Consider the following 23664-nt stretch of genomic DNA (forward strand, 5'->3'; position numbering starts at 1 on the left):
ACCCACGCTGCAGGGCGGGGTGTGCGATGCAAAGCTCGCATGCCAACACTTATTGGCTTGTTTTGTTAACACCTGAAGGTGATTGGACTCTCTAGCAAGATCCCAATTCGTCAGTCACGGCGAATGAAGGTTACATATGTAACCAAGATGTTTCTTATTCCTATCCTTATTTATTTCCAGTGCAGAAACTTTACTGTAATATGTAATCTGTCATCAAATTTGTCCTCTTTTTGGTGCAGATTTTCTCTTGCTGCATACAGGAACTACTAAAGTCCCCTCAATGAAAAACAGAATTTACACTATAACGATGATGTTAAATATTTGATTTACTAATGCTACAAAATGTCCCAGTTTATGTCCAAATCCGTTTTGCTTTTCCACTGTGTAAAACCACGTTTATTAAAAGTCAAGCCCTGTCAAGTTCCTTTCAGCTAAATGTCATGTGAATACATGGCAATGGAGCTTAGAAATTAAGTGGTTTAAGTGCTTCTTGTAATACCACAGCTGATGCATTTTACATTAGTAATTGAATCGTTTTATATAGACAGTGCAAAGATGAGTGGAGACAGGCACAGACAGGACTAAAACAGATGGGTCTGACATAAATTGCACATCGGTTAACATCTCTGTTCAACATCTTAATTATTTGTAGTTTAATATAAATAGGGTACTAATGGGTGACACTAATGTGCAAAGTAGACTACTATTTATCTACCTATCTATTGATTATGATATTGATTAAGTTATGGTTTGCACAAAAAAACTAAAATATATATACACACACACACACACACACACATTTTACTTCATAGCTAATTGTTTTTTTTTCCTTCATTTTTTAATATAATATAATATATTATAATATAATATAATATAATATAATATAATATAATATAATATAATATAATATAATATAATATAATATAATATAATATTTTTATTCACTTTTTTAAATTGTTATAGCTGTTAGACCTCCATACCTGCAGATGGCAGACTGGCTGTAGGCAGGGCCTTCAGTTGCACTGAGAGCCTGGCCCACCTGAGTTTGAGTCAGACCCAGAGACAGCCGGCGAATTTTAAACGCTTTGGCGAATTCTCGAATCTCCTCCAGGTTCACACCATCCACCTCACTGGGGGCAGTCTGAGGATCTGTAAAACAGAAGAGAAAAGAATAAAGCTGCACCTGTCCATTCACAAATTCATGACCTTGAAACAATGCAATGTTACTCAAGCAGATGTTTGAATAAAAGACAATTTCTATGAAATCATTTGTTTACTTTTTCAATATATTGCATTTATGCTTTTGTTTTGACTTATCTACATCTTCTTGTTATTATCTTGCATGATCTAATATAACAGGAATATCTCGGGTCTTCAGAGAGTAAATGCGTAACTGAATTTAAGTATAATATGAAAAGAATGACTTCAAAATAGCGTCTATTATATCCTATTATTCCTAGGTTATTTTCCAACCATTGACAGATTTTCCTTAAGATATGGTTTCTGATTTCCAGGCTTACACAAAAGTGTAAAAGCCATTGACATTAAAATGAGCACTACTTTGAAATCTGTTCTTATTAGGCAAGCTGATATTACACTTCTCAAATGAATCCTTCCATGAATTGCATTCATATATTGCCTTTCTGAAAGCAATGAATATTCATTCTATGCTTTATTGTTGATCATTTTGCAATAAAAAGACAGACATATACAAAGATTCAATTTCAATTTGATTCATTTAGCAGCTTTAGAAATGCACTTCGGGGTCTGTAGTTTCAAGACGGCATTTTAGAATACTAAAACGTGAATTATTATACATCACTGCCAGGTGGTCTTTAATCTTGCTTACATAAGAAAAGTTTGGCTGACTAAATAATTCATGGGTGTTATTATGAATGAATTATTAAAAGAATCCGTCAGACATATTTAAAGTCAAAATCTATTGAACCAGCACCCTGTCACTCCTCATATGCAAATCTGATTTTGAAACCTGAACTTGCTCCTGTGCAATATTGAAAATCCCTGACGTAAATGCAGCAGTTTTGTATTTTGACCACATAATAATCATTTAGGACAAACTTTCAGGGTACATTGCCTTTTGCCTTGTTATTGCGTTCATTGCTGAACTGTTAAAATGAATTACTTTTTAATAATGTTCTTAGATTTAAGAATTTGACCCCAAAAGGACAACCATGACCCGATTTAATGTCTCAACCCAAAAGTGTGATTTGACACTGTTATTATGATTTTTACCACATCAAATAAAATACAAAAAAAAAAAAAAAAAAAAAAAAATTTGCCAAATGCAATACATGCACGGTCCTTGAAAATAAGCCATTTTTCCATCTGAGCTGAACGTAGTGGCTGTGGGGTCACACAACCCCCCCCCCATTCAAAACATGTTCCGGGGAATTAACGTTAGCCAAGGACATCACAACAAACACAATCTGGCATGGAGAGCTGCACCACGGCGGTAAACTGATGAAATGAATAGAGAATGCTAAAGGTATTGTGTATGTTTTGAACAAAACAAAATGAAAAGAAAAAAAAAATGAAAACACAACACTCCATTGGTTATATCCACAGCAAGTTGATCAATGGCAACTTCCTGTTTATTGAATTTAAAACTCCATTGCAGATGGTTTTAGGCCAATTGGCTATGACAAATGAGAATATATCTAAGTAAAACAGTTTTTAAAAGGGCCGTCGTGGCTCTGACAGGCTGGAGGGAGTGATTTATATGTGGTGCTTCTCGAGGCCAAAGCCGTTCTAAACACAACCTTCCATTCATTAGGTCTACAGTTTGGTCAGCTAGATGACAGAATCAACTAAAATCTGATAAAAACAGAATGAAAAGGCAGAATATTTTAGTTAACTCTCATCTAAAAAACATTTATCCACCAGCTAACATGTAGAGATATGGTGCACACTCACTGCTGACTAGCTGCCCGACGCTAAGAGCAGAGGATGAGGATGATGATGTTGAGGAGGAGGAAGAGGCCTGGCGGAGGGGGCTCTGGCTGTGGGGCATACGGAGCAGACTCGGCTGAGGAGCCTGTGAAGTCTGACCGGTCTGCGGCATCTGTGGAAATACACATGTGAGCTGTTATACACACTCAAGTAGGTGAACAACAACAACACAATGTAAATAGATTCAACTCATCATTTACAAAAGCACTCACATTAATTATTCTGTTAAAACTCAAGTATTATTTGAGCTGCAAACTTTTTGGTTGTTTTTGGTTAAAGATGACACGTTATCATTGCAAATAAGCTGTAAAATTAGATATACTTTACACAAAAAAGGTCAATACGTAATATTTTCACTAAAATCATGTTACCACATATTGTTTTCATCTTGTGAGTATTCTATTATCTAAAAAGTTTAATTTTTTTATGTTCTTCTCAGCATTTGTGGACATACTGTACAGAATGCATCACAATTTTGCAAATGCGATTTGATCATGAAACAACAAAAAATTAAATAAAGAGGCTAATTGCTATTTCAAGAGAAAACAGATTTGGAGTCACGTGGTTATTTACAAGGCAAAACTGTTGAGTCTTTTATTAGAAATTCGTAGCCTGTTTATTAGAGATTTTTGGAAATTTGGACGGGTGGAGATTCTAGAGGTTGCATTCAATTTCCCATTGAACACGGCTGTCAGATACTTTAAAGTACACAAAAGGAACGACAGCGTTTGGCTATTCAGCACCAAAACCTTAACACAAAAAGGAAAACACACACGTTTACTGAGGCCAGAAATCAAAATTATGTGGCTACAATATGAGTCATTATTATGGGCAATGTGGCATGACTGCGGCACCATACATTTTCATGTTTTATGCACCATCGAGCGCCTCTTGTAGATGGTGCATCTCCACTCTTCAAGAAAGCAAGCGTCTCATCTGTCTAAAAGTGGGTTGGCTTCTCTCTGCTGTTCTCTTGCACTATTAATTCTCCTCTGTGTGTTTGTGTTTGTGCGTGAGTGTGTTTTTCTTTGGATGCTGAGAGATGTCAGTAGTGTTGCACACACTGTCAGAACTGTCGACAGGTCTGTGAGAATTACCGAGCTTCAGTGGATCTCTCTGCCGCCACCATGTTTGACAGCCATAAATTATCGCTGCATGAAATGTTTGGGAGTCAATTGAAATGCAGACAAATCCATAAACATTATTACAAATGCATTACTGCGTTTACGTCCGTGATCAAAGGTTCCAGTAAATATGACATAGAGTTGCTCCAACAGAAATGAGGTTGACCTATAGATGCTTTTATAGTCGACCGCTGTAGATTATAGGGTGGGTCGGCGGATAATATGCATGCCTGTATAGTCTGCTGTGTTTTGCACTGTTGTTAGGCTCTTTAAATGTGTTGTCTTCCTACCTTTTTGATTATTATTTGATATCAGAGTTTGATCATTGTTATTTGATGATGATTTATATGAAAGTCTGATTATTGTTATGTATTATTATAGGTGCAAGGCCTTTAAATGCAGTGTTACTGTGCAAGGGCTGTATGATTGGGTTCTCTTGGCATACACATGCTTTTGGCTTTATGATATTGTATATTATAGGTTACTTTGGGATTGTTAGGATATATCATGCATATATCACAAAATGTCAGCACATCAGAGTCATATTGAGCACTTTAAATGTTTCTTATGCTGAAAAATTATATTTAATATTATGTTTTCAGGTACTTGGTCTAATAAGCTTCATATAAAATGTAAATCAACACACCATAACATCATTAATTTAAACAGTCACTGCATACCTGTTGTCCAGGTTTAATGGGTGACAGTGTGATTCCCTGGGTGTTGATCACTGGCAGGATCTGGTTGCCAATCACAGTGGCTATAATCTGACCCTGTGCATTGGTCAGGAGCTGCGGAGTGATTGGCTGGACCTGCAGTGAGGGACTGCCGCCCCCTGATTGGCTGGAAGGTCCTACAGAATTTGGCATAAGAGGGATCGTACCAATGATCTACAAAGAAGGAAGGGAAAGAGAAATAAAATTCAGGTTATTCTCACATTAATCAACAATATTTAATCTACTCTATTAGTAAGATTATTTTATGTTTTTGATAGTCTCTTATGCTCACCAGGGCTGCATTTATTTGATTAAAAATACAATAAAAACTGTAATATTATGAAATTTAATATAACTGCTTTCTATTTGAATTTATTTGAAAATATAATTTATTCCTGTGATGACAAAGCTGAATTTTCAGCAGGCATTTTGCCTGTTTTCAGTTTTACAAATCCTTCAGAAATATAATATGCAGACTCGGTGCCTAAGAATCATGGCTTTTTTTCTTTCTCGTTCTTTCTTTTTTTTTTCACATTTGCTTAATATTTACATGGTTTAGTAGTTAGTATTTGCACTTTGTTCAAATGTATTTTATGGGATTTGGGCAATTTTTGAATGTACATTGCGAGATACTTGACAATTTTTGTTTGTACTGTTGGACAAATGACAATAAAGGTATTCATTCATTAATTTATTAAATTATTTTGTGAAATAAAAAATATTTTGTAACATTATAAAGTCTTCACTATCACTTTTAATCAATTACAGTATTTTTTTTTTGCAAAAAAAAAAAAACTTTATCATCATATATAATTAATATATTAATATTTATATACACATCATTTTACACAAACACATATCTCCTCATGCATGCATGCTGATTTATGTTTGTGCAAAATTACACTTTATTACTGGCTCTGTGTGGTACAGTGTTATTCAGTTGAACATGACAAAGATCATAATCACTCCTAATCTTTGCACCTGACAAACACAACAAAGACATCAAGCTAGAACACTTCATATACTCTGAGGACCTCATCAGTGTCAGAGCATCAAAGTCCTCAGATTACAGAATAGAGGGCTACTTAGTATAGGGTGTAGAAAATAGACTGTATAACCTTTTTATTTTTGAGAGAGGCTTGAAAGACATACACACACTCATACATTATCACTTGCACTGAACCACAAACCCAGATGAACGTACACAGTGTACACACAGACACAAGTATGGGCACATGAAAGCCCCCCACACAAAATGTGCTCTCTGCTCCTCTCTAAAGGTCAGGCTCTGAGTACCTTTATGTGTGCTGGTGCACACCACTGACTGTATTATCTATCAGAGACCAGAGGAAAAATCTGTGTATGTGTGTGTGTAAAATGCAGAGAAGGGCCGAGTTAATAACATAGCCTCTTAACCACTCATCCCCCAATAAAACACACACACACACACACACACACACACACACACACACACACACACACACACACACACACACACACACACACACACACACACACACACACACAGACTATTATAATTCTGGTCCTAGTATCCATAAGGGACGCCCTCCTCCCACAGTCCTTTTCTCTGGTCTTCATACCCCCCTTTCTACAGTTGTCACAGATCAAAGGCCGTAACCCTTTGTAGCTGCGGTGTTTTACCTCTCAAGGCCACGGCTTCAATGAGCCATGTAGAACAACTGCGCTGGAGAAAAGGACCCAACGCCTCCTCCTGACACACAACAACGGTTTATGTCAGTGGAATTGCAAGATGTAAGACCTCTTTCATTCAGAGCTCCACAACTACACTCACAAGCAGAATGCAATGCATTAATGAAGGTGATCAAAATGCTTGAGTGGTCCAACAGTGCGTATTAAAAAACATTTTAATTTTCTTCAGCATGATCATTTAGAAATCATTGTAATATGTTCATATGCTGCTCAAGAAACTTTTCTTATTATGAAGGTTGAAAATAGTTTTGCTGCTTAATATTATTTTTTTATTCTTTTTTTTTCAGGATTCTTCGATGAATAGAAAGTTCAAAGGAATGGTAAGCGTTTATTTGAAATGTATTGAAATCTTTTATAACAATCTAAAAATCTTTACTGTCACTTTTGAAAAATTTAATGCAACCTTGCTGAATAAAAGTGTTAATTTCTTTCTAAATAAATAAATACTGACCACAGACTTTTGAATGGTAATTTTCCTGGTCTTCTTATGAAAGATTTACAGTATAAGCATAAATTCTTCCAAGATGCAGATTCTTCCAAGGTCGAAATGTTTGTTTGCCTTTGTGATCATGTTTCAGGAGGATAGTAGTGCTACATAATGGACTTTACACTCACCAATTAAGACTCAATTTCTGCAATTCAATGAATTCAATCATGCTCTAAGAAAAAAAAAAATCATCTTTAAATATCTTGTTTAATTTAATATTATGTCATCTTACAGCTTTAAAATAGGTTGTAAATGTTGTTTTATGATAATCTTAAAGCTGGATCCTTGGCCTAGCCTCTTTAAAAGGGGGCCTACAGCAGAACTGCAGGTCTGTCAATAATTGTTTGCCCTTAAACAAATTATGATGTTTATTATGTTTAATAAAAACACAATATTAAGATTCAGTATTATTAATACAATATTAATTGAAGTGAATCTAAAGCTAAAATATGTGACCCTGGACCACAAAACCATAAGTTTCAAGGTTGTTTTTTTTTTTTTTTTTATTTAGATGTATACATCTGAAAGCTGAAAGCCATTGATGTGTGGTTTGTTAGGATAGGACAATATTTGGCTGAGATACAGGTATTTGAAAATCTGGAATCTGAAGGTGCTAAAACATCTAAATACTGAGAAAATCGCGTTTAAAGTTGTCAAAATGAAGTTCTTAGCATTGTATATTTTTAATCAAAAATTAAGTTTTGATATATTTATGGTAGGAAATTTACAAAATATCTTCATGGAACATGATCTTTTCTTAATATCCTAATGATTTTTGGCATAAAAAAAAATCAATAATTTTGACCCATACAATATATTGTTGGCTATTGTTTCAAATATACCTGTGCTACTTAAGACTGGTTTTGTGGTCCAGGGTCACAGTTACTCTGCTCTGCAATGAAAAATCATAAAGTATGTAAATACATTAATATGCTTTAAAACACAGCGATTAAGTTTTTGCCACTAAGAAAAGGCCAGAAAACGTTAAAGTCCCTTGGCCTAGTGGTATGGACATGAGCTGTACCAATGTGCAGACACATTGAACTGTGGTGCTCATGCTAGAGGTGCAAGTTCAAGTCTAGCACACACTTTGTCAAGAAACAAAAGTGCAAAACCCTCCAAAATAAAACCAACGGAACGGAAAGCATTAAAAAGCACTTTTCGTCAGTGTGTGGTGTGCACATGTCTGATATACAGTACCACCTAGACTGAAAAAGCACCATTGATCTATTGCGTATAATTTACCCTCGCCTGCCAGCGGACCCCCAGCTGCGCTAACAAGCTCTGCATCTGTATAATCTCTGACCATTCCTCTCCTCCGCCTGTTCCCTCCTCTCTTTGACATAATGACGATGGAGCGGTGGAAAAAAGGAGGGCTGACTATGTGTAATTCACCCTCACCACGGCTCATTTGGTTGCGTTGCTTCGCATTAAGCGACAGATAATTTATCTCTCTCTCCTTCCCTCCCTCCGTCGCTCTTTATCGCTCCCTCTCAATCCCTAGCAGCCCTCTCTCCTGCCACTTAGCATATTTTATTGTGCGATGTGGCGCTCGTGTCCCCCGACATGGCATTTGCATGCTGTCTTGTCTCAGGGCTTGTTCCGCTCAATTATTCACTCTCATTGGACTAAGTGGCTGCTCTAACACAAGCAATAATACAGCACACGAGCTGACAGCTACATATTGTCCCAGGCTGCTCTGAATAGCGCCGTTCACAGCACTCTCAGCTTATTGTGGGATACAAGACTTGTTTTTACACCTGCAACTGCATTAACCACAAACAAAAACTGCGCTGTAAAATACACTGTCAATCATTTCTGCCATTTCTATATGATTTTATGAGGTTTCAGAGTTTCAATTTGATTTCGTTCACTAGTTTAATCAATTATGCTGTTAGGCCTGGACTTTGTGTAGTACTCTTGCTGTACTTTCCAGCATGCATGCCAAAACTAAATTATGCAGATTACTGTTATTGTTTTATTGTTTCGCTACATGTACGTGTGTCTAGTTGAATATTTTCATTTATTGGCTCCTTGGTCCATACAGATAATTTTAATAGGGTTAAGCCAAGGCTAGTAATATCAACTTCATGATTAACACTGAACATTTCAGATCTACTTTATATAGAGGCTAAATTAGGATTAAAAATGATTTCAGGGAAGAAACTAAACTTTAAAGGGTAGTTCACCCAAAACTGAAAATTCAGTTATTCCTCATGTAGTTCCAAACCAGAATGCCTTGCTGTCTCCTGTGGAACATGAAAGAAAATCATTTTATTCTGATTTTGATCCTTTAAAAATGTTCCCATACAATGAAAGTCAATTAAATCAATTGTTGTGTTAGATCCCAATAACTGTCATTTTTCAAAATGTCTTCCCTTATATTCCACAGAAGAAAGTAAGTCATACAGATTTGGAATGATATGTGGGATGACAGAATTGTCATTTTTGGGTAAACTAACCCTTTACATTTTTAAATTGATGCGAGTTGAAATTACAGTGTATGATGTTTGTCCAAAATAAAGCAGCTAAGCTATAAAAAAAATAATGCAGAAAGACAAAATAAGTTTAAAATGATTTCCATCAACATCTGACATGTTACAGTTGACATGTTCCTCATAAATCTGTATAAGTAGCAAATAAAAATCCATCTGATTTGGTAAAATTGTGTGAAACATATGTGGACTTTGCCGGTGACTCGATCATGTTGGGTGTTTGATGTAAACAATCTCCTGAAACATTGTCAACCAATCCAGCATGAGCCTGTGCTACGCTTATAAATCTGATCATGTATTTTGTCCACATGAGGAACACCTGCCTCAAATGGCAGGAGATAAAAGAATTACTATGAAGTAAATTCTAAAGGGTCCATATATTGTGTCATACGTTTGTCAATAACTGTTTTTTTTTTTCTTGTTCTTATACTATATAAGACTTCCACACTTTATATGTGTTTTACACTGTGGTGAGCCTTCATCTCCTTTCCTCCTTTTCTCCCTCTCTCTCTGTTTCTCCTCTTTGAGCAGAACTCATTAGGATTATACTGGCAGTGATTCCCAGGGAATGTCATCTCTTCCTGCAGCCAGGCCAATCTTCAGTGTTAGCCATGGCCGCCAGGCAATATCCCTGCCCATTTTCTGCCCTACTGCCCGCTGTTTGGAGGGGAATAGGATGGGGACACATATTGAGAGAGAATTCCAAACTTCTAACACCCGTCGCTGTGAAAGAAACAGATCAGAAACGGTCAAACACTGCATTTTCTGATGCTGTCTTGGTCAAAGTTTTCAATTGCTTTGGTTAAATAATAAGAAATGATTTCCTTTATATATAAAGATAAAGGATAAATGAACATGAATTGTGGACTTTAAAACATAAAGATAAAGGAAAAATGAACATGAATAACACATTAAATGCACCCTTATGAATATAAAATGTTTATATTTTTTTCTGTTTTATATATATATATATATATATATATATATATATATATATTATATATATATATATATAATGTATATTATAAAACAAAAACAGACAATTACAGAGCAAATACAATGTTAATTAGTATTAAATTAATATTATTAATTTAAATGTAAAAATAAGTATATAACAGTTAAAATAAGAAAACAGTTATACATTTTAAATGTATATTATTTATTTATTCATTTATTTATCTTTCTTTCTTTCTTTCTTTCTTTCTTTCTTTCTTTCTCGCTTTCATTCACTATTTCCCAGTGGAGTCTTAGTCTACGTAAATTTAGAACGAAGGAGATGGATGAAAAGTTGAAAATTCAGAGGAGGGTGATTTTTTAAAGCCAAACAGTTTTAAAAGAGCTGGGAATTTTGCCCCTGCTATCATTCAGGCCCAGAAGAGACTGCTAAGGTCATTGTGGTGAAAAACTTTGATCTTCCCACTCATTTGATTCTAAGCACAAAAAAAAAAAAAAAAAGACGAATGACTAGCCTTGAGAATGTATGGCCGTTTTAGCAAATACTGCTGTAATGTTTGCTTTATTCAGACCCCGTCACATCTGCGAAAATGCAATAGGCTAAGAAATTCAATGTTTTCACAGCCCCCCTTTTATAATGGTTAAGTCCTTACATTTTTCGGTTTCGCAATGAGAAATGTTAACTTTGTTTCTCTCTCTTTCTCCATAAGACATTCTTAAACATAATTATTTGTAAAATTATGCATTTTACAGATAAACATATCACGCTTAGTTATATCCAAGTAATAAACTTCACATGAATGTGTATTATTTTCAGATAATGGCCTGTCACGATCAAAAATTCTGAGCTGATGATAAATTTTCAAATAAATATAAGCGATTAATGCTTTAATTGTCTGTTTTGCACTTGTGTGTCACTTACAGTGTGAGCATAATGCATTATTTTTATGTTTTACTCAGAAACATAAATAGGCTGATATGTAAAGGCTGTGAAAATTATATTTTTAAAAATAAAATATGCATCTGTTTTTCCAACCTTAATCTTGAATAATATTATATTATATTATTTAACATAATATAAATGTAAATATTATAATATACCATAAAATGTAAAATATAAAATAAATGTATATAATATAATATAATATAATATACAGTATGCAGTCTGATAAAACCTACAAACCTTCATTTTACATGAAGTAAGACATTTGACTGTCTTTGTGTACCTTACAGTAGTTTTTTTGTATACTTTTCCACATATTTTTTTCTTTCCACAGAAATAAAGTGACTTCTCATCCTGTGACTATATTTACCATGTATGAAACTCTAATGAACAATAATTATTATTATAATTTTTTTCATTATGCATTTTAATCCTTGATTTGTGTTTGTTAACATTCTCACGTTTCCCTTATTTGATTGGCAAATTGTGACTGAAATTGAAACTGCACATTTATTCCAGTTAGATCAAATGACATTAATTACAATTAAAAATCACAGAAGGCCTGCTCACATGCAGCAGCATTCACGATTTACTTATTTTTCAAATGTCGACTAACACTTAATCCTCCACAAACACAATATGCATCCTTTTCTAAGACACTCTTGCAATCTCTCATCCCAAATGAGACAATATTCAGCTGTGTGGCAGCTGAGGGAAAAGTCTGCTACTTATAGACTGAGCTTAAAGCAACACACATTTGTGTTATTTTAGTAATCTAATATCTGGCCAACATTAATGCCTAAGAGCTAAATCAACAACCAAACAAACCAAACAAAGAGTGCTTCAGTCTAAAGTAACACATTGCCTCATCCCTTTACTCCAACCTTTCCCTTTTTTTTTGTTCTGTGGCAGCATCTGCTGCTCCCCTGGCCACGTCTGGGGCCTGTATTAGTATCATTTTAATGTTAAAAGCAAAAGAAGGGTGGGGGATGAGGCTCAAAAGGGTGGTGGGTGTTTTAGCAGGCTCAAACTGAATAATGTGCGTCAGTAATAAGGTTGAGAGCAGAGCCTGTAGCCCTGGGCTTTGACCGTCTCAGTGACCTGATTATGTCAGCCAGTGTCAGCCGCCACGACACTACAAACACACAGCGCATCCCATCAACGGCATCGCCATGCCGATACATCCAGCCAAGCCCTGCAGGCACCTTCAGTATAGACAAGGCCATACCAGTTTGTTAGGTAACGTCTACCATACACACTTGCCATCTTCTCATATGAGTGACAATTTATCAAACAAGTAGGGAATATAATTTATTTTTCATATAGACAAGAACTGTGCATGAATCTCAATTCAATTGTACATAAAACATAAAAATAATCATCAAAAGGTTATACCTGAAAACAGTAGTTCTTAATTCATGATTCAAATAATTTTATTGTCTATCATGTAGTGACAGAAATCTGTCTTTGGTTAAAAGCTCAACATAAAAAAAAACAAAAAAAAAAAACATTTTATAAGTAATTAGGTGGGGAAAAAAGTAGTACCAAAATAGAAAAAAAAAGAATGTGCCAAAAACAAAGAAGAAATGAAGAAATGTAAAATTAAAGTTATATAGATGGCTTCTGTATATCTGTACGTTTTTTTTTTCTTTTTTCATTAATACTTCTATTCAGCAGCAAGACTTATACTGTCACAAAAGCTTTCTATTTTGAATAAATTCTGTTCTTTTCAACTTTTTAAAGCAGCACAACTCTTTCAAGCACTTTTTATGTGGTCAGTTTCTACTAGATTATAGATGAGTTGGTTTTGACGCACTGCCTTTGACGTCAACAACAAAAGATATGGAGACCATTTTCTCCTCCCCTTTGAAAGCTGATAGGCCGATTTATTGTACTGCCCTCACTGTGCACGATTATAAGGTTCCTTTAACATATAAAACGCCATTAGATATTTGTGATTACATTTACAGCCAAAACTGTTGAAAGTATCCATAAAGCCTTCAATATGAGTGGGTAGGCTACATAAAGAGGCCCCCAGCGTGCGATTTCTCAAACAATGCTTTCTGTCGTATTACAGAAGAGAAAGTGTCAATGCGAGGAGGGGAATGAGACAAGGGTTAAGGTAAATAATGCCGTCTGTAGCGTGAAAGGGCACATTGGCTATACAATCTTTCCTTTAATATGGGAGCGGTGCGCACCTGCGATAAGATGATTCATTAGATAGGGCCCTGGTCTGACAAGCCTCATCGTTCAAGCCTCTGGATACTGATGGAACAATTCTGCAGCCGGCCCCGTAAATATGACAAGGTCAGCATTTTATCCCCTGCACGCCCACGCTGCTGTCCAATCTAAACACAACGCCCCTCTCGGGCTCGCTCTATCGGGGCTAAAGATGGGGCACGAAGGTCAATACTGAAGACTGGATTTGGGTATCTGGGTTAGATTATACTAATAAAGGAAATCATGTTGAGACAATTTCAGAAGAATGTTTACTTGTCCTTCGACTTGGCAGCCCTGTGATTAATGTGCGGCAGACTTCAGCTTACATGTGCATTTCATATGTGCACATCTTTTAAATGTGCTGCGTGTGTGTATGTAGGTACCTGTCCTTGTGCATTGGTGACCAGTTGTCCAGTGACCCCCTGGAGGCTGGATAGAGCATTACCAAACACCTGGGACCCGGCAATTGAACCCATTGCTGCTGCTGCGGCAACCGCTGCCTGACTGGCCAGAGGGTTGAGCTGAGGAAGTGAACACAAAATTTAAAAAACTAATGATTCAGCCGATTGATTACAGTAAGTCAGAGGAATTTTTCATAAAGATCTTAAATGAGGTGACAGCTTGACAGCTTTAAATTAAACAGGTACATTTATACCTAATAGAAATACTATGTATCAATCTTTTGAGCACTATGGATTAAAAATAAAGAATCAAGATGCTTTATGGATGAACGAAATGGATAAGGATTAATAGATAACCATGTAAAATAATCATATCATTATATAAATCACTTTTATTTTAAAAGGCGTTCATTCATTCATTCATTCATTCATTCATTCATTCATTCATTCATTCATTCGTTTAACAAACTGCAATGTACAAGCCCAGTATATAAGACAATTCACTTTTTTTACAATAAGGAAAATAACCTAAACAGCAAAAATAAATGAATATATGTGGTTTCATTAAAAAAAAAAAAAAAAAAAAAAAAAAAAAAAAAAAAGTTATTCAACAAAAGAGAAAAAGGGGAAAAACATAAAAGGAAAAATGCAGCTAAAAAAAATCATAAAAGGAAAAATGCAGCTAATCCAGCCCCCACCACACCAACCATTTTTTTATAAGAAAAAGAAAACCACTAAAATTTAAGGCTCCTTTATGGTTAATGACAGTATGCTTTTTCTCTCACTTTTGATAAAAACTACCTAGTCAAACAGATAAACAGATATCTAGAGCTAGACAAATAGATAGATAGATAGATAGATAGATAGATAGATAGATATATATATATATATATATATATATATATATATATATATATATATATATATATAGATAGATAGTTGGTTAGATTTTCTTTTTTGCTTTGTTTTACTCTCATTTTAACCCCTGTGGTTGATTTCTCCTCATTGTAGAGATTTGCCATTGTCAAAAACACACATGCCAGCACACACACAAACGCACAGGTGAATAAATCAAGCTAACCTTCTAATAAGCCGAGTGAATGCAGTGCTTATTTGGTTGCAGGGCTGCAGAATACAGGCTTATTAGGTTCTTTAAGTAGATCAAGAGCTCACACAGGACTGCACACAGACTCCCCAATTACTCATCACAATGAGGCAGTAATGGAAACAGCGCTCCGAGCAGACAGAGGAGAACAGGCGCGGTGACAGCAGACAGAAAGAGTAAAAAAAGACAGCATATCCTAATGGCAGTCAACAGTGATATAGACAGCAGGTTATTTCTGAAATCAAATTGCTATTCTTTTTTGACAAGTTCTGAGTTTGCTTTTGCTATGAACCACAAAGCGTATAATCCCAAAAGATGCTGTCAGAACAAGAGTTCACAGGTGTACGGTGATGATATTTTTGATGCCACTGTGCTTTGAAGGGATAGTTCACCCTGTAATTAAAATTCTGTCATCATTTATTCACCCTAACAGCATTCTGAATCTGTATGACTTTCTTCTGTATAACATGAACAGAGAAATTCTAAATAATACATTGGTCGATGTTTACCAAATAATTTATCCAAATTTTTAACCAATTAAGTCTCTTATGCACAGTAAAAAGAGTATTATTGAGAAATATTATAACAGTTAAAAACAACTATTTCTATTAAAATATATTTTAAACATTTTAACTTTCATAAAATGTATTTCTGTGATGAAAAATCTGAATTACTTTAGTGTCAAATGATCCTTCAGAAATCATTCTAATATGCTGATTTGGTGCACAAGGAACATTATTATCAATGTTAAAAGCAGTTGCGCTTTATTATTTGTAGAAACCATGACAGGTTTTTTTTTTTTCAGGATACTTTAACAAATGGAAAGTTCAAAAGTACATTATTTATTTGAAACAGAAATTATTTGTAACATTACAGCTGAATGTCTTAACTCACTTTTTATCAATTTAAAATGCATCCTTGTAGAATAAAAGTATTAATTTCTTTGACTATATATATATATATATATATATGCTATAGACAGACAGGCAGAAAGACAGGCAGCTAGATAGACAGCTAGATAGATAGATAGATAGATAGATAGATAGATAGATAGATAGATAGATAGATAGATAGATAGATAGATAGATAGATAGATAGATAGATAGATAGATAGATAGATAGATAGATAGACAGACCAATCAGTTTGGAATGACACAAGGATGAGTAAACGATAATAGCATCTAAAATTTTGGGGGCGAATTAAGAAGTAGCAGAAGGAACTAAGGAAGTAACCATGTCTAACAAATTTCAGCCCATATTCTCCTCCTGTTTCCTGTCTCCTCTGTCCGCACCCCCATCTCTCAGCGGGGGCCATTCAGCTTTGTTAAAGTGAGAGCATTCAGCTGCCATTCATCTTTCATCTTATCACACCATCATATATTACCAGGCTCTCTGATATCTAATGGTGGGAAATTAACACTTGTTGATGTGTGAGCTTTTTCATTGACAGTAAAGGTTAAGCACATTAAGAATGACACCGCATTTGTCTTATGAAATCATATTTCATGTTGGTGGCCTAAAATTGGCTGAGATTGATACTATGTCCCCTGGACTGAAAGTCACCCTTTTTTATCACTAATCACAGAAATCGCCTCTTTGTGGCCGGTGTTTCTTTGTCCTTCTGCAAAAGTCAAGTGCCAGTTGATAATATCAGCGACCCAAAATGTTAAGGGCAACGATTTTAGCTCCTCAATGCCTCACCATGTGGCTATTGTGAACGGTAAAAGCTCTCAGAGACTTCAGGACATTTCAGCCTTTCATCTTCAGAATTTGTCAAGAGATTTGCAAATAATTCATCTGTATGTAGAGGTAGCATGGAGACGCTTCTTTAAAACAACCGCAAATTATTTCTCAACGCTTCTTCTAATGCGCTCATCCTTTTTATCGTCGCGCATTAGTAAAATTTCAAATCGCTTGCGATTTCCTGCCGAGTAACCCAGTGACACTGTGAATGCTTATTCTGTTAAACAGAAAAGCAGAATAGCTTTGTGATTGCAGGAAAGGTGTCTGCGTAGGGAGCATCTTATCTCGGACTAACATCTTCAGATAATAAAAACATGTATTTCTGAGAGGGGGTGAGATGCAGAGAGAAAGCGCACATGAGAGAGAGATGGACAAGGATGGCAATATCAAGCAGGGATTGAATTCATAGAAAATCCTCTCACCCTATCTGAGGGCAAACACTCTCTCTTTCTCTCCCCTTCACTTTCTTTCTGACGGAGTAGATGAAACGCGTTCTCCTGGAATGATAAGAAGGCCGGTGAATTATATGAGCTGATACATATAGGATCATCTTCAGTGATCCACTGACATCTGAATCTGCTTTAGTTCATTTCCTAGCTTAACTTGAGAAGAGAATCGAACATTGTCGATGTGAGCAAGTATCTTAAAGATGAAGTGTACATGTGGCTTCATGCTCACAGCCACTAAACTGTAGTCTATTTGCTTTTGAATTGATCATTATTGACTCATATTGGATATTTTTTAATACTGTAAGCTAATTTCTTAGATTTTAACATTCAGATTTGTGATCATCTAACATATGAATATGTATTTTACATGCTGTACTTCATAAATCTTATGTCTCAGTTGGGATGAAGAGGATTGAGCACGTACTTTATAATGTTGTCAATTTATGCATAAATTTTAGTTTTTAAAAACAATGAGTTTAGTTTTAAGTGTGCTATTTTTAATATATTTAGTTTTGAAATTTTTGTTATTTGACACTGTGGCCTCTGGCTTGCTCATTTGGGGTTTTTAAGGCAATTAATTTGATATATTACAGATTTTACTGCACTAACACTATCAGATGAGAACAATATTTGAACTGAATTGAGCCAGATAAAGCCACATTGGCACTGTTACTGAACTGAATTGAATCAACTGTTCACTGAATTTAACTGAATCTATTGCCTTCTGTAAAACTGCTTATATTTGAACTGAACATGTTTCAAAATTGATGAAATGCAGCGTTGACACAGCAACTGAATTGAATCGAAATAGCTGAATTGAATAAATAACTGGATTGAATTAATAAATGTGACTTGAATTGACTAGATTTACATAAATACTTTAAAATTGGTCTTTTATTCGTTATTGGCAATTACTGTACATATATCAGCATCAATCAGAATTAATAATATTTTCATTTTGAGGATATCTGTAAACCTTAAAAAATTCATGCAATCAATGATCTTTATAGTTTATATTTAAACTCTAAATTAAGTGGAAGTTTAAGATTAAGTAAATACAATACACTTCTTTCTTTAAACACCGTATGCCACGTTTTTATATATGTTTGGCATATATGGAAAAGGCCTTATTGTTCAGTTATTGTTTACTGTTTCATTCTAGTCATTTTAGAAGCGATCAATAATATTTAAGCCCATTATAAAACACTCAGCAGCACAGCAGGGCAGATTAAGAGTCCGTAACTTGGGGGGCAGCAGGAAGGAGACATGGAGAATGTGTGGATTGCAGGGGATTGCAGTGTTTGTCATCTAAACAGGTGATTTTCCGGCAGGCTGCCTCCACTTGGAGCCATGTGGGGAGGCAGGAAACCGTGTTAAAGCTTGACTTTTTGTTTTGATTTTTTTTTTGTTTGTGTATTTGTGTGTGTGTCTAATACTTTTTGCATAATTTTTACAGGTAAGCATCGGGTTAAATGTAACAAAACGCCTGTCTCTTTTTCTCCTCTTAGGTTAAAGTTGAAGGGTTTTGATAGAGATGACTTGGTCTAATAAGTTTCTAATGTTTTTTAATGTTTTTGTCTCTTATGCTCACCAATGCTGCATATTACAACATATTAAAAAAACTTTTTTTTTTTTAAATCTATTTTAAAATACAATTTCTTCCAGTGATGACAAAGTAGAATTTTCAGCAGCCATTAATCAAGTCCTCATTGAAGGAAGAAAGAAAGAAAGAAAGAAAGAAAGAAAGAAAGAAAGAAAGAAAGAAAGAAAGAAAGAAAGAAAGAAAGAAAGAAAGAAAGAAAGAAAGAAAGAAAGATCCTTCTTACACGTTTCGCCTCATGGCAAAGTGAGTAAATTTTAAACTCTATTAAGTTCTGCGAGGCCTGCAATGGCCGTTTGACCAGCGGGGTCAGATGGAGCAACAACCCATGTAATCTCCTGAACAAGGGAAAAAACAGCTTGCCGTTACCATGGCAAGGGACTTCTGGACATCAAAGTGAGCACTCCAAAAGCTTGAGTTCATTTTCCGCCTGTTCTGTTCAGACTACAAATTTTAGACTTAATCACCTCCAAAGAACTTCAAAGACAAAAAAAAAAAAAAAAAAGGTTTAAAACACCTTGATGGATGTGGGAAACCAACATCAGAAAATAATAATAATAAAAACAAAAATAATAATAATAAGGTTTATATTACATAGGATAATATATGTATTTTAATTTGGTTAATCAGTAATTTTGCCTAATTGTTTAAACAAAAATTAAACATTGTTTTCACTGAATATTAATGTAAAAAAATTTCTTATTCCATTGCCAAACTTTCTCACTCAAATGCCAAAAAAAAAAAAAAAAAAAAAAACTCACTAAATTCTGTTCGATTTATCTATTAAAAAAAAAAAAAAAATGCTTGTATGATTTGTAATGATTAACTTTTTTTTTTTTTTCAATGTGCAGGTTTTCTTTCTCAGTTAAATGGGACAATAGACAACAGATTCAGTGTCTGGACAGATCTGACAAGGACTGCTATTAAACATCTGAAAAGCCGAAAGAAAATTGTTTTTGCATCATAGCAGTTCCTAAGACGATCACACCTCTGTTTCACCCTTTTTTCTTTTCCCCCTCGCTCTATCCGTCTCTCTGTTTTCGCATTATAGAAAGTGGACATAATCAGAAGTGACACATCTGAGCATGCTCACAGTCTCCCCAGCGTCACTTCCAGACCTTATGCTACCTCCTTCAAAAAACCCTCTCTCTTTCTCCCACGTTCCCCAGCCTGGAGCCTCCCCTCTGCCCGGGTACATCAAAACACCATTAGACTGTCCCAAACACCTCATCTCCCCTGCTGGACCCCTGGAGCACATCACCTGCCGTCTCCTCTGGACTCCTCACACTACCAACGCTACTTACAGAGCCCCATTTCACCTTCCCATTGACAAATAAATAAATAGCTGAGAGAAAAACAGAAATATACTGACTCGAGGGAAGAATAGGTGAGAGAGTAAAAAGCTTGAGGAAGAAAAACAGGAATAAAGAGACATGCAATGCTGTAAAGTTGAAGAAGCTAAGCTGGAAGTCTTGGGTCAGTCCTCCCATGATGCACTGCACTGAAAACTGTGTGGCGGCATATAAAGGGCCTCATCTTCACACACGCACATGAGGGCTGTTTAAAATGCTGCACTTCATCAGATAAAAAGCACAACTGTTGGGAAAAGAGGGGGCAAAAGGGGTCACATTTAACAGGCCAGAATGCAAATGACAGAGGAACAAGGAAGGAAATTAATGACAAATGTACCTATAAAGATGTGATGAACTACCCAGTGCTGACCATCAATCATGTGACTCATTAACTCCAGGCATAATTAACTGCTTTTGGTGTCATTATACAAAATCCTACTTCCATAACTATAGCCCTTAAAATCCATACAAGAATTTTAAGCCATCAGTCATCCTTGCTCTATTTTTGCTGCAAAGAGGCAGTCCTGGGTAACCTCCAGTACGGTTTGAATAAATGTATATTTTATTTATATATTTACAAATTCCATCTTTTATCATTTTTCCTATTGAAAAATCACCCTTAAATGTTTTTTTGGCTGCATTTCCATGTGATTGATTAATGAAAATATTTGCAGCAAAACTTAAGAACCAAGCAAAACTGCTGACTGCAGTGTTACACATATAACACTAGTATTTCCGTAAGAAAAAAAAAAAAGATAAAACAGTAAGACTCGGACTAACAACTACTGGAAAACAAATTGTTCAAGAGACCATCAGTTTTGCGAAAAGTTGATATTATATTTCTGATCCCCACCTGAGACCAGGTCTCCATCAGACTTTAATCTCCCCTGTAATTAAAAAATATATATATATATATATCAAAATAATAAAAACATCAAATCCAAAATGATAAATGGCTGTTTGTCTTTAAATGACTGAAAGCAAAATATTGCAAATCTTAACCTAAGTGAAAAACTACAGAACATCATGTCTCTATTTGAGAAAACTTCAACTATTTTAATTCATCATGTCAAATTCTCCTCTCCGGCATTTAAACAGAATGCCATCTCTTTTCACTTGCTGTTGTTTGACATACAGATCCAGCATTTGAACGACTTTAATATTGGCTTAATCAATGGCTGGTGATCTTTTGATGGCCTCTATTCAATAAAGCCCAGCGTCGGCTGTGTGTGAGTTTCATAACTAGAATAATGGTAAATGATTACTCCTCCGCATGGCGTCTCAGAGTGAGCCGAGCTAATGAAGAGAAATGGTTGGGTTTGGAGCTGGGGCTGCCAGCTGCCATTTGAGAACTCGGAGCACTGAGATTAATGGTGACTGAGCAGGGCTCTGTGGCTATGATGTGGTCAGAGGTCCGATCGATAATGCACAAACACAAACCTGACCCACGTATCCATTTATTCACACACATACACACACATGCAAATACACTAAACTAAACTTTAACATACACACACACACTCATCCCTAAGTGGAGTAATGAATTGACAACATTTGGACACAACATTGATCAGATTTTTTCCTGTGTTTTTCTGTGCAGTTTACAGGGTTCAGAACAAACTTAACAAGCATTGAATCATATTATGAATGTGTTTTCCGTAACCACACCATTATCCTGTGTTAACATGCTTCATTTATTACTTTTATGATATTTGTGAAGGAGCAGGTGAAGCAGGCATAAATATTGTAGCAAGGAAGAGTTTTAGAAGGAGTTGTACAAGAAAAAAACTTAGCAGAATAGGGCCCAGGACAGAACCTTGAAGATCACCCCTATTATTTAGTAAAAGAGAGAGAAAGAGAGATGAAGCCACAGAAAAACAGTGAATTCCAACTTGATGACATTCCCATGCACTTTTTTTAATTCTAAGAAATAGGCGTATGTGTACAGCCTCTATCAAGCTGAATGAGGAATATTAACATCTCCAAAACTGTTAAGATTATGTTTTAAATTGTAAAATAAACACTAAAAATGGGCAATAATGGTTTTATAAAAAACAATATTATAAACTCTGTTTCTTTAGATTAAATCAAGTATTTTTCTGTGGTAAAAAAGAGGTCAACTGTTTTTACAGTCACACTCTTCATGATCCTTTGAAGTTTTTATTATTATAATCATAATGGATTTTTAATAAAACTGTTACTCCAAATATGCAGAAAATATTAATTTACTTATTGTAAATGTCAAGTTGTCATATCCAAATGTCTACAGTTGGAAGTCTTTTATTTCTTACTAGGTGCCCCAGTGCCTTTTCTTTTTCTGAAAATAATCCCTCATTTTGGGTAAATAAAAAGTTGCTTTGCTTTCAGCACCCAGATTTTCCTCACTGGCTGCATCACATGCTTTATAATTATTCATACCAACCGCTGTGCTGCTGTTGATGGGCAATAGTCTTATTTTCTGCTTCAGTCACCAGTGCACATTTGTATTTTCATATAGTTGGAGTTTTGTTATGTAAGGCAATTTTCTGCCTTCTTAAGAAGGGCTGTCTGTTGGGCTGCATTAATGAGTGAGTGAGTGAGTGAGTGAGAGAGAGGGAGGGAGAAGGAAGATGAAAAAAATAGAAGAGATCGAAGAGAGACCATACAGGGCATGGATAAAACAAGTGAGGGAAGGAAAAATGAAAACAGAAAACAGGTCAAATATTTCTTTGCCATTAAAATGAACTTCTGCTCCATAGGAAGTACTGTGTTAAAATCGAACAAATCCTACATTAAATAATTATACAACCTAATTACACACTCTTAGGCAGCCTGTTGCACAGCAAAATGTTTCACACATTATTAATGTCAACATGAAACACTGCACAGTTTTATTATGCACTCTAGTAACTAGTGAAATGGGATATTCAAAAAGAAAGAAAAAAAGAAAAAAATAGGCCAGGGCTTGACTTTATCCAGTCGGAATTGACTGGATTGTGAAAAGTGCTCTCTGTTGACAAGTGGTTGGGAGTTGCTGAAAAATGTGGGGTTTTTTGGGTGTTCCTTAAAAAGCAGATGAAAAATTACAGAAAAACTTTCTCTTAGATAACCAATAAGTCTTTAGGCTGTTTTATTATAATAAAGGGGTTGGGGGGTCCCTGTGAGAGACAAAAAACATGTTTTTAGGGGGGCATTACCAAAGACAAAATCGGCATGTGTGTGTATACGTGTCTGTCCATGAGCATTTGTGCGTTGGAGGGGCGCCTGACCTTGGCAGGGATGGGGTTTCAGGAGCGAGCTATAATGATGGCTGATTGCTGGGGAATGGTGGAGAATGGACAAAGATAGAGGGAGGTAGATGAGAGGAAAGGAGAAGAGAGGAGCAGAGAAATAGA

The 23664-nt window shown here is 35.4% G+C and overlaps 1 protein-coding gene across 3 annotated transcripts in view; it reads right to left on the reverse strand.

The window, feature by feature from the left end:
* Positions 1 to 23664, reverse strand: part of pou6f2 (POU class 6 homeobox 2) — a 102971-nt gene that overhangs the window by 11853 nt on the left and 67454 nt on the right. For all 3 annotated transcript variants that reach the window (XM_042752018.1, XM_042752019.1, XM_042752017.1), the window contains exons 6-9: positions 14024 to 14161; positions 4775 to 4984; positions 2935 to 3082; positions 981 to 1149 (exon numbers count right to left, since the gene is read on the reverse strand). In XM_042752018.1, the coding sequence (XP_042607952.1) occupies positions 981 to 1149; positions 2935 to 3082; positions 4775 to 4984; positions 14024 to 14161 (665 nt within the window). The remainder of the gene's footprint in view (positions 1 to 980; positions 1150 to 2934; positions 3083 to 4774; positions 4985 to 14023; positions 14162 to 23664) is intronic.

This window comes from Cyprinus carpio, chromosome B24 (assembly GCF_018340385.1).
Source record: "Cyprinus carpio isolate SPL01 chromosome B24, ASM1834038v1, whole genome shotgun sequence".
In the NCBI taxonomy this organism is placed as follows: domain Eukaryota; kingdom Metazoa; phylum Chordata; class Actinopteri; order Cypriniformes; family Cyprinidae; genus Cyprinus; species Cyprinus carpio.